General features: G+C 36.6%; 2 protein-coding genes across 2 annotated transcripts; both read left to right on the top strand.

The window, feature by feature from the left end:
- Positions 1-10,776: 10,776 nt before the first annotated feature.
- LOC309961034 (protein preY, mitochondrial-like) lies at positions 10,777-11,261 on the top strand (the record flags this gene model as incomplete). Its single annotated transcript, XM_082838063.1, is given in 2 exon segments — positions 10,777-10,977; positions 10,984-11,261. Coding segments are annotated over 2 exon segments (339 nt in total). The 3' UTR covers positions 11,122-11,261.
- Positions 11,262-11,272: 11 nt separating this feature from the next.
- LOC309961032 (phosphatidylinositol N-acetylglucosaminyltransferase subunit Y-like) lies at positions 11,273-11,834 on the top strand (the record flags this gene model as incomplete). Its single annotated transcript, XM_082838061.1, has 1 exon — positions 11,273-11,834. The coding sequence occupies exon 1, from the start codon at positions 11,472-11,474 to the stop codon at positions 11,832-11,834; it is 363 nt and encodes a 120-aa protein (XP_082694187.1). The 5' UTR covers positions 11,273-11,471.
- Between the last annotated feature and the right edge of the window lie 2,996 nt (positions 11,835-14,830).

Here is a 14,830-nt window from a genome sequence, read left to right on the forward strand (position 1 = left end):
AAGAATACAGTCACTAGGAAAAAGAGCAATGCTGGAGGTATCATGCTCCCTGACCTCAGACTATACTGCAAAGCTACAGTCATCAAAATAGCATGGTACTGGCACAAAAACAGACACATAGATCAATGGAACAGAATAGAAAGCCCAGAAATAAACCCATGCACATATGGTCAATTAATCTACAACAAAGGAGGCAGAATATGAAATGGAGAAAAGACAGTTTCTTCAATAAATGGCACTGGGAAAACTGGACAACTATATGTGAAAGAATGAAATTAGAACATTTGCTCACACCATATAGAAAAAGAAACTCAAAATGGATTAAAGACCTAAACATAAGACCAGAAACTATAAAACTCCTAGAAGAAAACGTAGGCAGAACACGCTTTGACATAAATTGTAGCAATAATTTTTTTGGCTCTGTCTCCTCAGGCAAATGAAACAAAAGCAAAAATAAACAAATGGGACACAGTTAGACTTAAAAGTTTTTGCACAGCAAAGGAAACCATCAACAAAACAAAAAAACAGCCTACTTAATGGGAGATAATATTTGCAAATGATATGACCAACAAGGGGGTAATATCCAAAATATAAAAACAGCTCATACAACTCAATATCACAAAAAGAAACAACCCTATTAAAAAATGGTCAGAAGAACTGAATAGACATTTTTCCAAGGAAGACAGAGAGGTGCCCAACAGGCACATGAAAAGACGCTCAACATTGTATTCGGGAAATGTAAATAAAAACCACAATGAGATATCACCTCACACTTGTCAGAATGACTATCATCAAAAAGACCACAAATAACAAATGTTGGCGAGGATGGGGAGGAAAGGGACCCCTTGGACACAGTTGGTGGGAATGTGAATTGGTGCAGCCACTGTGGAAAACAGTATAGAAGTTCCTCAAAAATCTAAAACTAGAGCTACCATATGACCCGCAATTCCACTCCTGGGTATATATGTGACAAAACCAAAAACACTAATTTGAAAGGATAAATGCATCCCAATGTTCATAGCAGCATTACTTAAAATAGCCAAGCTATGGAAGCAACTAAGTGTCTACCCACAGATGAATGGATAAAGAAACTAGTATATATATACAATGGAATAATACTCAGCTATAAAAAAGAATAAAATTTTGCCCTTTGCAACAACATGGATGGATCTGGAGGGTAATATGCTTAGTGAGATAAGTCAGACAGAGAAAGACAAATAGTGTATGTTTTCACTTATATGTAAAACCTAAAAACCAAAACAAAGATGAATATAACAAAGTAGAAAGACCCACTGATATAGGGAACAAACTAGTGGTTACCAGTGGGGAGAGGGATGGGAGGAGGGACAAGATAGGAGTAAGGGATTACGAGGTACAATCTACTATGTATAAAATAAATAAGATAGAAGGATATATTAGATAGCATAGAGAATATAGCCAATATTTTATAATAACTTTAAGTAGAGTGTAATCTATAAGAATAGTGAATCACTATGTTGTATACCCAAAACTAATATAACGTTGTAAATGAACTATAGTTTATAAAAAAGCATAGTCACTAGGGAGACAGTTATAAGGTGTGTGTGTGTGTGTGTGTGTGTGTGTGTGTGTGTGTGTATTAGAGATTAAAGCATACTTCATTAGATTCCTTTTGAAACTTTTTCCTTAGAAACTTTTTTAAAAATTAATTTTTATTGGAGTATAGTTGCTTTACAATGTTGTGTTAGTTTCTACTGTACAGCAAAGTGAATCAGCTGTATGTATTCATATATCCTATCTTTTTTGGATTTCCTTCCCACTTAGGTCACCATAGAGCAGTAAGTAGAGTTCCCTGAACTATACTGTAGGTTCTCATTAGTTATCTATTTTATATATAGTATCGATAGTGTATATAAGTCAATCCCAATCCCCCAATTCATCACCCCCCCTTCCCCATTGGTATCCATACATTTGTTCTCTACATCTGTGTCTCTATTTCTGCTTTGCAAATAAGATCATCTATACCATTTTTCTAGATTCCACATATATGTGTTAATATACAATATTTGTTTTTCTCTTTCTGACTTACTTCACTCTGTATGACAGTGTTTAGGTCCATCCACATCTCTACAAATGACCCAATTTTGTTCCTTTTTATGGCTGAGTAATATTCCATTGTATATATGTACCACAGCTTCTTTATACATTCCCCTGTTGATGGACATTTAAAGAGTCCATCTTGCGTGCTGTTCATTCCCCAGAGACCCGGGTTGATGACATCTATCTCTACACTCTGAGACCTGAGACATCATTTCCAGTGATTCATTATATTACTTTGGTGTGTTCTGAAGATATCCTTCGTTTGTCTGGTCATCTGGGTTTTGCTTTTTTCTTTTGCCAGTTTTTTGATAAGGGATAGACAGGGCAGAGGGAATGACACCCATGTGAGAGGTAGGAAGGAAAAAGGAAGTGTAACTCCTTGTGTGTTTGTGTGTATTTCTCATCTTTTCTTTTTTTGGCTACACTGCGCGACTTTGGGATCTTAGGTCCCCAACCAGGGATCGAACCCTGGCCCCTGCAGTGGAAGCACAGAGTCCTAATCACTGGACCACCAGGGAACTCTCTTTGTGTGTACTTCTAACCAGAGTGTAGGTATGGGGGACAGAAGATGACCAGGGAATCTCTAAAAGGGCAGATTTTGAATACACACAGAAGGAAGCATAGAGGGGTTAGCTGAGCTTGGTACTAAAGATAACAGGCACTTGTTTACAAGGTACAGAAAAAGATGGAAAGGAAATACAATGAAAATTCTGCAACAGTTATCTTTCAGGGCTAAACCCTTTTATTCTTTTCAATTTTTCTATATTTTAGAATTTTTGTGCAGAGAACATATATTATTAGAATGTATTAGATTTCCAAACTGGAAAAAAAACAACTAAAGAACTTTGGTTTAATTACTGCCACTTCCTAATTCTGTGACCTTGGGCAAATTTTCAAACCTTGTTTAGCTGCAGTCCTCTCATTCTTAAAATAGGAATAAATGAATTAATTGTGTGGATTAAATGAGATAATATATACGAATGCTTAGTATACATTAAGGACCTGGTATATAGTAGGGCCCAATGAACTGTCTCATCGTCATCATCATTTTTATTATGAAGCGGGATGATGGTAGTAACAACTTATATATAGAAATAGTGGACTATTCCATAGACATTAAATGATAAGAACTTTTTCAGATAGCACATAATTGAAAAAACGTTGCAGTTCTCAGGAAACCAAGTACAAGGAGACTAAAACCAAATGCTACACACTTCTCAAAAAGAGTGCTTTTTCATAGGTGGCCTTTGAATAGAGATCCATTTTAAATCTAAGGAAAACTTTAAATATTTTAATCAATGTCTTATAATAGGTGATAGGTACTCTCTAGGTTTTCCTCATGAAACATAATTATTAGCTCTAATTTTGGAATCAGACCAATATATGTTACTGCTGGTCATAATGCCAGCACCAATAGTTATTATTTGGGTGTTCAAATAGTGTCCAAGGTATTTTTTATGTTCTTTTAAGGTCAAGCTCTCAGTTTTTGTGAAAGTGCCTCCTTATGGATCAAATCCCCAGAGCCATCCAATTGAGAACTCTAATTCTTAAGGTTTTTAGTTTGTTTATTAATAACCTATAGGTAATTTCACTTAACTCTGGAGTACATTTTTGTTTTCACAGTTGAATATGGACTGTTATGATTCCTTAGAATTTACATATCAAGAGAAATAAAGCCATATTAAATTTCTGGTTGAGGACGCTGTGGGTGTTTCAACTTCCTTAACTGCAGTCATTCAAATCATCTTACCACCTCAGCTTCTCTGCTGGCTGTAAGCCTCCTCTCTCTGACTATCACAAAGTACTAGCCTGAAATGTTTTTTTTTTTTCCTTGCAGTTCAGAGTTTGTGATTTCTATCTCCTTCATGTTGTGAAAAGTCTCTTGGCTTATTCATGGTTAAGTGATGGATATTGTTACTCTCAGAATTTTCATTAAAACTGACTGTGTATAAATATGAAAAAGAGTCTTTTGCCCATCTACTTTGAAATCCTGATTCTAGTGTTGACCAGAATCCTAGAGCCATGAATCCTCATTTCTTATTAGTAAATATTTTGTTTTTGCCATTTATGTTCTCATTTTTCAAATTATAGTTCATTTTCTTTTTTTTATTTTTCTTTTTTAAATTTTTTTGGTTTTTTTCTACATCTTTATTGGAATATAATTGCTTTACAGTGGTGTGTTAGTTTCTGCTTCATAATAAAGTGAATCAGTTATACATATAACCCCATATCTCTTCCCTCTTGCATCTCCATCCCTCCCTCATTTTCAAATCAAGCTTAAAGAGTGGACTTCATCAGAAATATGTGTTGGTGTATATTCTTTTTACAGGAAAAAATGATGGAAGATTTTTTAAAATAATACTTTTTAAAGAATCTGAACTGCAGATATGTCATGAAGTCTTTAATTTTCAAATACTCTTGTATCCTCAGAGCCTAACACGGTGCCTGGCCCTTGCAGGCCCTTGGTGAGGATTTATTCATGCTAAAGCAACAAGTTCTTTTGGTTAAAAATCTACCCCACTGGGACTTCCCTGGTGGTCCAATGGTTAAGACTCCATGCTTCCACTGCAGGGGGCACAGGTTTGGCCCTGGTGGGGGAACTAAGACCAAAAAAAAAAAAAAAAAAAATCTGCCATTGTATTTGGTAATATGTGGATCTGTTATCAGTCCTCCTGCATATTAAACCATCTTGGTGATTTAAAATATGCCAATGCTCAGGCTTCACAGCAGGGTGATTCAGTACCTCATTTTGTATTATTTAAAAGCTTTCCAGGTGATTTTAATGTGTGCTGGGGTTGAGAACCACTTATGCAGGTCAAAGTTCTGGGAAATTTATTTTAACGTTTACCTGATTACAGGTTTTCATTTCTCAATCATTTATCTTTAATAACTTAGGCTTCCTATGAGATTTAATGTAGGCATTTGCCCAATCTTTTTTAAGTCAAGAGAAAATAGTTTCTCTACCTTCTCCTCCTTCCCACTTTTATTCAGTACATTTAAAAATTCAGTGTGAGAAAGATTTTGTAGGTTACAGAGTTTTGCTCTCTTAGCTGTTGTCTTACCCCCTGGGTTTATCTGGTCACTGGTATGGAAATTAGCTCTAGAAATGATAGCTGACAAGTACACATGCATAGTTAGTGAGGGCCTCTCTCACAAATGTTATTTGTCATCCAACAAATAGTGGCTTTGGGACTTGAAACATTCAATGAGAGAGCAGAGTTAAAATTTAAAAGCTATTTAAAGTTCAAGGAGTTTTTCCTTTCAAAGGCAAGGCAAAGTTAAATTAAGGGGTTTAAAATCATAGTTCTGAGTGTGATGTTTTTAAAAAGACTTATTTTTGTAGCTAGTTTAGGGTACAGTTTTGCCTACACTGCCTTCTAATCTCTTTTCTTCCATAATCCTAGCCTGTTTTTATGACTGAAGGATAAGAAGTACCAGAATTAAAGGGCTTTTTGATGTACTTTTGTAGTAAAACATTGTATCCTTTCCATAGTAAGTGAAACAGCCACAAAAATTATGTTCCCACTTGTAAGATAAGTAGATGGATAATTACAGTGGTTTTAAAAAGAACTATCCCACACAAGAATATACATAAGAAAATGCTTATTTAGTGGATAAAAATATGCTTTCAGTAGAGCACAAAATTTTGAGAAAATATTTGTTCTATAGGTATTAGCACTACTGGAGAATCATGAAAAACAGGTCACTTCAAATTATAAACGAGTACCCTTGTACTAAGTTTCTCAGGTACAAAGTGAAGAGAAAAATCGACTGTTTTATTAAGGAAAAATCTAGTCAGCCAAAGTAGATCACTTAGACTACCCAAATTCATTCCCTATTTGCCCACAGCCTACTAAAAAAATTGGAAGGAACTGTAAATGACTAATGATAGAGAAACAAATAACTATGGTACTACAACAGATGAATTATTATATAGATATTTATAGATGGATTATTGTATAACTATTAAAATAAGTATGAAGGAAGTCTTACAACATGAAAATGTTTATAATACAATGCTAAGGCAAAAAGTAGAATACTTTATATGTAAAATTATGTGTTTATGGGGATGAGAAATGAAAGAGTTACATGAAAAAAGTAAAAACAGTTTCTTTGGGTGGGAGAAGAAGAGATAGTTTTTTTCCTTTTTTTTCTGTTATTATGATTATATTGTTTCTACAATAAATACAATAAAAATGATAACCTTTAAATAATAGGAAGGATCAATATAAAACTAAATTCTTATCAGATTTATTCGTATCTCAATCTAGCCTTGATTTGCTATTTGTCCCTTCAAATAGACATTGAAAAATTATATGTGTGTTCATGTTGTTGGGACTAGGTGCTTTAAAGAGATGGTCCTTTAATAGGGAACGCTACAATGCTGAAAAAAATTACTGGCACATCACACTGTGGAAATTCCTGGTATGGTGCCAACCCAATAGATTCAGCACATTTGTCTTGACTTTAGACAAATGTTCATTTGTTCAAATTTCCCTTTTATCTAAGAAGGTCATTAAGAAAATTTTCGAATTTTTTCCTTCAATAAGTAGTACTTTCAAGTTGTAATGATAAAAACCAAAGTTCCAAGGATGATAAAATAGCAGAATTATGATAAGACGTATCTTGGCTAATCCTGAAGCAGGCTTTGAAGCACAAGAAGACCTTGGCCAGGTACAGAGGAAATGGGCCCAGGTATTCAAGTAATAGCTGGACCCAAAAGATGAAAACAGGCATGGCCTAGAGTATGCAGGGTTCTGAGAGGTCCATATAACCTGAACAGAAGGTGTCTGTTGTGATGTAATAGAAAATAAGTTTAGGTAGGTAGAAGACTGGGGGAGAGAAGGACAGGCTTTGAAAGCCAGGCAGAAAAGAGTTTAGATTGAATGCATTAAATTGGATTGACTGAAATAAGGAGACACTTGAAGATCCTCAGCCAGGAAATGAGAAAAAGTGAACAGTTGTTTTTCTTACCAGGGCGGGGAGGCATGTTCTTATCCAATTCTGTGGCAGGGGCAAGAAGGAGCATGTTCAGTTTGAAAACAAAACAGCATTTTGTCTCATTGCTTTACATTGTTTTTAGTTACAAAGTTTGCTTCATTTCAATCTCCAAACAGAATTAGAACAAAACATGGCTTTGTTTATCAAATGCAATCATGTTTTAAAAATGATTGAAAAACACAGAATATAAGCTCATGTATAAGCTACTTTTCACTAGTATAGGTAAAAAATGAGATATAATAGACACTTACAATTTTTAAAAATGACCCACCTCTCCCTGTGGCCAGTCTCACCCCCTATTTCTAGTCCTTTCCCTGTGTCTTGTGATATTTATCTTTATACATGAGAATTATATATTTATGCTGCTATATCTTATTCTATTTTATACATGATCTATTGACTTTTCACATTGATTAATGAGGACTTATCTCTCATACAATCACGCTGCTTCCTCTCCCTCCGACCTCCCAATATAATTAAATCACAGATTTGGCTAAATGTTATTATGTATTTACATTATTTTGACTGTCTACACATATTTCACTGCTAAATCTAGTAGTGTACCATGATTATGCTTCTTTTCTTTTCCCCTGGAGTCAATAGTTGTATCAATTATTCATTTGGAAGTCTTCTAAATAAATTTTCTAAATATGGACCAATACTTGTCAGATAATCTGAGTTCCATTTTTAATTTATTTCTAGAAACCTTTGCTCTCCTGCTCCAATCTTGAATGGTTGCTTTCTAGCCGTATTTTATAATTTGCATGTTTGTTTGAGACTTGCATGCCTGACAATGGCTTTGAATTTGTGGAGTATTCTCAGGGGTCACTCAGTTTCTGCACAGAAAGACCCTCAAGTCTTGTGCCTGGCTACAGGTATTTGAGGACCTGGATGGGGAAAGAGGGCTGGTGAAGGGTGCAGGTGTGTTTCTCCCATAAATATATATACTTCCACTAATCCACCTATTTTCGGCCCCTCAGCTCCCCGTGAGCTTTTCTGAAACTTTTCTCTCCTTAAGCTCAGAACCTTTTTGATTCATGCTCTACAAGGAATCAATCTCATGTCTGAGGATTTGTAAGAGGAAGTCACCAGGCTTGTTGAGGTCCAACTGCCTCTTGTGCAGACTTTCAAACGATTCTCTGAATTCCAGATCTGTGCCTCATACTTCCTTTCTGTAAAACCAAGTTCCTGAGCCTTTGCAGCTTGGCTCTTTCTCCTTGTTCTGAAGAAATTATGTTCAGTTTCCTCTATTCTCCCAATTCATCAGCTTTCCATCCTCCAATACCTGTCGCTATCTCTTATCCCCTGGTGTCTTCTCCCCTGTTTTTTTAGTCTTTTAGGCCTATATATTTTAAATATTATGATTGTCATTTTAATAGGCATTCAGGAGAGACTGGGAGTGATACATCCATTCAATTTACCATATGGAATCAGAAATCCCTATTTCTATTTAAAATCCTGTGGTGGTGGTAGTATAGTATTTTATTTCATTCATTGTGAAATTTATTTTTCAAACATAGTTTTGGCAGAAATATGTCATGAACTGAGTCATCCTACTCTTTTTTTCAAACATGGGAATTAAAATAAGTGTAGCATTATCATTCTTTGGGCTGCCTTTGAAAGTCTGATTTTTAGTGGGTCACAAGTCACTTTTTACCTTTCTCTTCAAAATCTTTTCATTTCATTGGTGCCTCCTGGTTAGTTTGTTATATTGACTCAAATACAACATTCCTAAGTCTCTGCAAGTCTTCCTCCACATATTCTTCAATTCCTCTAGAATTGCATTTCTCAGGAAATTTACATTAGTTATTATAACTTCTCTATATAATTGTATTTCTGGAGACTACAGTGGCTGATGCAAAACTGTCAAAGTCAGAACAAGACAATGATTGGGTTACCAATTCTTATACACGTTAACTCCAAAATTTTATAATGAATTTCTTTTAAAATCCCTAATTTAATACCACATATACCCGCCTTCATCTCTGGAATTGTCTGTGCATTTAGTTCAGGAAGCAAGGAAAGAATAAATAATGGATAATAATGTGTTAATGAATATATACCATATTGATATAAAATGAGGTGATAATAGTTGATATATAGTATAGATAATTAATATTTAAGAAATAAACACTGAAGTAAGAAACCAAAAGCATTTCCCATACACCAACAGCTAATATAGTGGTTCTTTGGCAGTATTTCTAGTACTTTAGGGTGACAGACTGTCTCTGTATCCTATCTGTATTGAAAAACATTTGGGGTTTGAGATGCCAGAAAACTGATATTATTTATTTTCTTCACTGAATTAAGTGTTAATAATGTATAAGCATCATCAAATTTGCTCTACTGTTCATACTTTCTGAGTTTAATTTCATGCACGATAGGCTGAAATTAGCTGTGTATATATACTCAGAAAGCAATTAATACTGAAAAATTAAAATTTCAATCAATCACGGACTGGCTAATACTAGATCCTCAATTATAACCCTTACAGCAGAGCTATTTTGAATGAAGTGGCAGCTCAATACATATTTGCTTGCTTTTTTGTGTTTTTTTGGTTGCAATTTGTTAAGGACTTTCATATATAAAATGTTGGTAAACTATGAGGGAATTTGTGCAACCTAGGTGTACATATATCATGATAGAATTATTTTTTATTTGATACATAAAAGGTAGGAATGGATGTCCTTATTCTGGGCTGGAAAATCATTATTCTGCTAGGTGTGCCTCATACAGTCTCCAGTTAATCTAGTAAATTATCAGCTCACTATCTTCCACTTCTTCTAAATCGTGTCTCCTTTTCCAAAATTTTAGATGAGAGAAAGCTCATTGTCTAGGTATGATGCTCTGACCTGTCATATCTGCCTCACTCTCCGCAGCCTTTCTGCTTTGTTGACCTCCCTTTAGACCTTCCAGCATAAAGATCTGTTTTTTTCCAAGTCTTACTTCCTGACCATGGAGTGCAGCTTGGGAAAAATACACAAAGCTCATTGGCTCTACAACTACTTGATGATTTCCAACATTGGCTCAGTTTTATTCCCTAGATAACCTGCTTACCAACTGACCCCAAAGACTATTCCAAACTTCTATCACTTTTCTCAAGCCCACCGCTGTAGGTATGTATACTCCCTTTATCTCTGCTCTGTCAGAGACAATAACAACAGCAGCTGGCACTTAGCACTTATTGCCAAGTGCCTTACAACAAAACTACACAGTAGATCTTTTATTCTTTTTTTGTAGGTGAGGACAACCTCAGAGAGGAAAAGAAACATACTTAAGGGCACAGAGCTCATAAGCACACACAGCTCATCAGATAGCCTCTGACTCATGCCTTATTACCTTTTCCTTTGTTTTTCCCTTTATTTTCTTTTAAAGTAGAATATTTTACACGTACAAAAATACATAATGTATATATAATTGTGAAAGTTAAATAATAAAATAAATGTCCACAATCTCATCATCTGATTTAGGAGCTAGAACACAATCGGTACTGTTGCATCTACCTATGTGTCCCTCTCCCACCCTCAGGCCTCTCCCATCACTCCCAGAGGCTACCACTGTTTTCAGTTTTGTATTCATTATTCCCTGGCTATTTTTAAACTTTCTATTTCAAAATAATTTAAAACACAGAAAAGTTTAAAGACTATTACAGGGTGGTCACGGGCGCGCAGAGGCCCGGTCGCGGGCTGCTAGGCCATGCCGAGCGGAGTGTGCAGCCGGCTCGCCTCAGCGCTGCGTGGGACATGCGCACAGCCGCCCGCGGTCGCCCAGAGGCGTGTGCACGCGTCGGTGTCGCGGCCGTCCTCAGACCAGAGCGAGAGGACAAGGGAACCGCCCCGCGCCTTCGACCCAGCGCTGCTGGAGTTCCTGGTGTGCCCATTCTCCAAGAAGCCGCTCTGATAGGAAGCATCGCCAAATGAATTAATTAACGAAGAGTTAGAAATAGCCTATCCAATTATTGATGGGATTCCTAATATGATACCACAGGCAGCTAGGATGACACATCAAAATAAAAAGCAAGAAGAAATGGAGCAGCAGTAGCTCATACTTGAAAACGACAACACACACAACTAAATTTTCTAAATACCACCCACCTTTTAAAAAGTCAGAGTGGGGCTTCCCTGGTGGTGCAGTGGTTGAGAGTCCGCCTGCCGATGCAGGGGACATGGGTTCGTGCCTCGGTCCGGGAAGATCCCACATGACGCGGAGCGGCTGGCCCGTGAGCCATGGCCGCTGAGCCTGCGCATCCGGAACCTGTGCTCCGCAACGGGAGAGGCCGCAGCAGTGAGAGGCCCGCGTACCGCAAAAAAAAAAAAAAAAAAAAAAAGCAAGGGCTTCCCTGGTGGCGCAGCGGTTGAGAATTCGCATGCCCCGGTCCGGGAGGATCCCACATGCCGCGGAGCGGCTGGGCCCGTGAGCCATGGCCGCTGAGTCTGCGCATCCGGAACCTGTGCCCCGCAACGGGAGAGGCCGCAGCAGTGATAGGCCCGCGTACCGCAAAAAAAGAAGTCAGAGTGGCGCGTAATAAGTGGAGAAGAATGTTTCTGTCTCTTCCTACGTTGACTGTCCTTATTCCATTGGTCTCGTTAGCAGGGCTGTTATACTCGGCCTCTGTGGAAGAAAACTTCCCACAGGGCTGCACTAGCACAACCAGCCTGTGCTTTCACAGTCGGCTATTGCCGATTACCATACCCGTTTATGTGTTCTTCCACCTTTGGACTTGGATGGGTATTAAACTCTTCAGGCATAATTAATCCAACCAGAGCCAAGATGGTATATCCTAATGATATGCTTCAGTGTCTGTCTCTGAAAGCTCAACTACATGGAAATACTGGACACCCACTTAATTTGCAAGAAAGGTGCTTTGCCTAGCTTCTGTCAGAGGTTTAGGACTAGGGGAGGCGTAAGCTGCAGAGGCTTCTTTATTGTACTTTGGTTCTGCCCTTGTTCTTTGAAGGTTCTCATTTATACCTGGGGTATCAGGAGAAACATTTCAACAAAGTGTCTCGTTGGAAATGAATAGCCCCAGCCATCATCTGATGACTTTCTTTCTTATCCCATTCATAATTAAAAGTCACTAATTTTAAATCTTATATGTTTATTTTACATTCAGAGTCTGGTAAAGTCACATGTTAAGGATGACTGAAATAATTCCAGAGGAGCTCTGTTGGAGTAGTTGTAGAGAAACGCATTTGAACTAATGTGGTATAAAACTGTAATAAAATGGAAACTTCATGTATTTGCCAAAAAAAAAAAAGACTATTACAAAAAATTTCTGTATACCGTTCACTAAATTCAACAATTGTTATTATTTGTTTTCTTGTTTTCTTCATTTGTTCTCTTGTTCATTCTTTCATTTGTTTTCTTGTTTTGTGTCTCTATGCATATGGTTGTTGTTGTTATTTCTGAACCATTTGAGAATAAGTTGTAGACATTACACCTCTTTGCCTTGGGTGTATGTTTTCTAAAAACAAGGACATTCAATTATCAAAATCAGAAAATTAACACTGATGCATTACTATATTTAAGCTATAGCCCATTTTCAAATTTCACCAGTTATCCTAATAAATATCTTTTGTAGCCATTCTATTCCACCCCGCAAGCCCATCTCCCCATTATAGGATCTAGTCCAGGATCACATATTACATTTAGTTGAATTGTCTCTTCAGTCTCACTTAGTCTGGAACAGTTCTTCAGTCAATCTTTGTATTTCTTGACCTTGACATATTTGAACAGTTCAGGTCAATTATTTTGTAGAATGTCTGTCAATGTGGATTTTCTTCATGATTTTCTTCATGGAATGTTTTTTCAGTTAGACTTAGGTGATGACCTTTTGGCAGTAATACTGTATGAGGTTGTGTCCTTTTCAATGCAACACTCAGAAAGCATATGGTGTCAGTGTTCTCCATTTTTGGTAATGTCGACTTTGTCTACTTGGTTACGGTGATCTCTTCCAGGTTTATCCTCTCTAAAAGCACTATCTTCCCCTTTGTAATTAACAATAAGTAATTTGTGGAGAGATACTTTGAGACTATGTAGCTATCTTCATCAAATTTCAACCCAATAGTTTTGGCATTCATTAACAATTTTGTCTGAATCAATTACTGCTATACTTGTGCTAAATGGTGATTTTCTACCTTATTCCTTCTACATGAGATTCTCCTATAAGGGAGAAGTTTTCCTTCTTCCTTATTTATTTATTTATTATCAGAAGAAACTTGTCTATTTATTTAATCTCAGTATAAACATTCCTCACTAATCAGCATTTTCCCCTCTGTCATATGTCAAGTTTTCATATGTTCTCGGGTCTTTCTTGACTTTCTCTTTTGTTCAATGATCATTTGGTCTTCTCTGTGCCAAAACAACACTATCTCAATTATTATGGCTTCATCATTAGTTTCAGTGTCTGGTTGACCAAGTTTTCTCCTTCAATAAAAATTGAAAAGTGCCTTGGTTATTCTTCCTTTTCCATGTAAACATCAGAATCAACTGTCATGTTTCACAAAACCTCTGTTGATATTTTAATTAGGATTACATTAACTCTGCACATCAATTTGGGGAGAACTTTCTTTTAAAAGAAATTGAGCCTTCCTTTCCATGAACATAGCATATTTCTCCACTTACTTAGGTCTTCTGAGTGTCTTTTGATAACATTTTATATTTTTTTCTGTATAGGCTTTATATATCTTTTATTAGATTTCATTTTAGATATCTATTTTTAAGCTATTTAAACGTAATCTCTTTCTAAATTATGTTTTCTATGTGCATGTTGTTACAGAATTGTTTTCTGAATACTTGTTAAATTTTATATAAATGCAACTGAATTTTGCATATTGATCTTATGGTAAATTCTTATTACTTCTAATAAGCAGTCTTTTAGATTTTTTTACATAGGCTATCACATCCTTTTTGAAAAAATGCAGTCCTTTGTCTTCCTTTCCAATCTTTTTGTCTTTGATTTCTTTTTTGTCTTTCAGCATGAGATTAATAAAATGGGCAGGGGACCGTGCACAATGCTGGGTTGTTGCTTCATTACCCAGAATCCATCGGGGTCCCCACTACAGTTTGGAACCATCTAGTGGTGATCGTCCACTCCAATTTACATATTGATGGGAGGGACTCAGGGTCTGCAGCTGACTGGACTTCAAGAAAGCACCAGTGATTCCAGGAAATGCTGGCCAGTTGGCAATAGTTTTGTTGGCCCAGTTTGGGAATACTGAGTTGGTAGATCACTGAGCTAGCAGGATTCAAACTTCACCTCCCCTCTGGCTTTTGTGTTATTTCCCTGCCAGGCTCCTCCCTTCACCCCCTGTCATATTCCATTCCCCAACCTCAGAATAAGAACTTTACTCTCCTTCCTTCCTACCACCTGCGGCGTTTGGTGGTGGGCAGGAGCAAATCCTTCATTCTATAATCTCAGAATTCATGATATCCTGGGTGTATTTTCATAGGATTTTGCTGTATTTATTTGTGTGTTTCCCCCTCTCCTTCCATTATGGTAAACTTCAAAAGGTTGAGGATTTTTATATTTCATTCTAGCCGTATGTATGCTAGAAGAGTTCCTAGCATGCAGGAACCCAAGAACATTTATTAAATAAAATGAGCAAATGGACACTGAAATTTTCCATTACATGGTTAATTTCTTCCTATAATTATATCAACTATTGCTTTAAATTTTTAAGGTTTTTTTTTAATCAGATGCATACAAAATTAAAATTGTTGCAGCATCTTGATGAACTCAGTCTCTCTT

Source organism: Leucopleurus acutus (assembly GCF_964270905.1).
Source record: "Leucopleurus acutus genome assembly, chromosome: 4".
In the NCBI taxonomy this organism is placed as follows: Eukaryota; Metazoa; Chordata; class Mammalia; order Artiodactyla; family Delphinidae; genus Leucopleurus; species Leucopleurus acutus.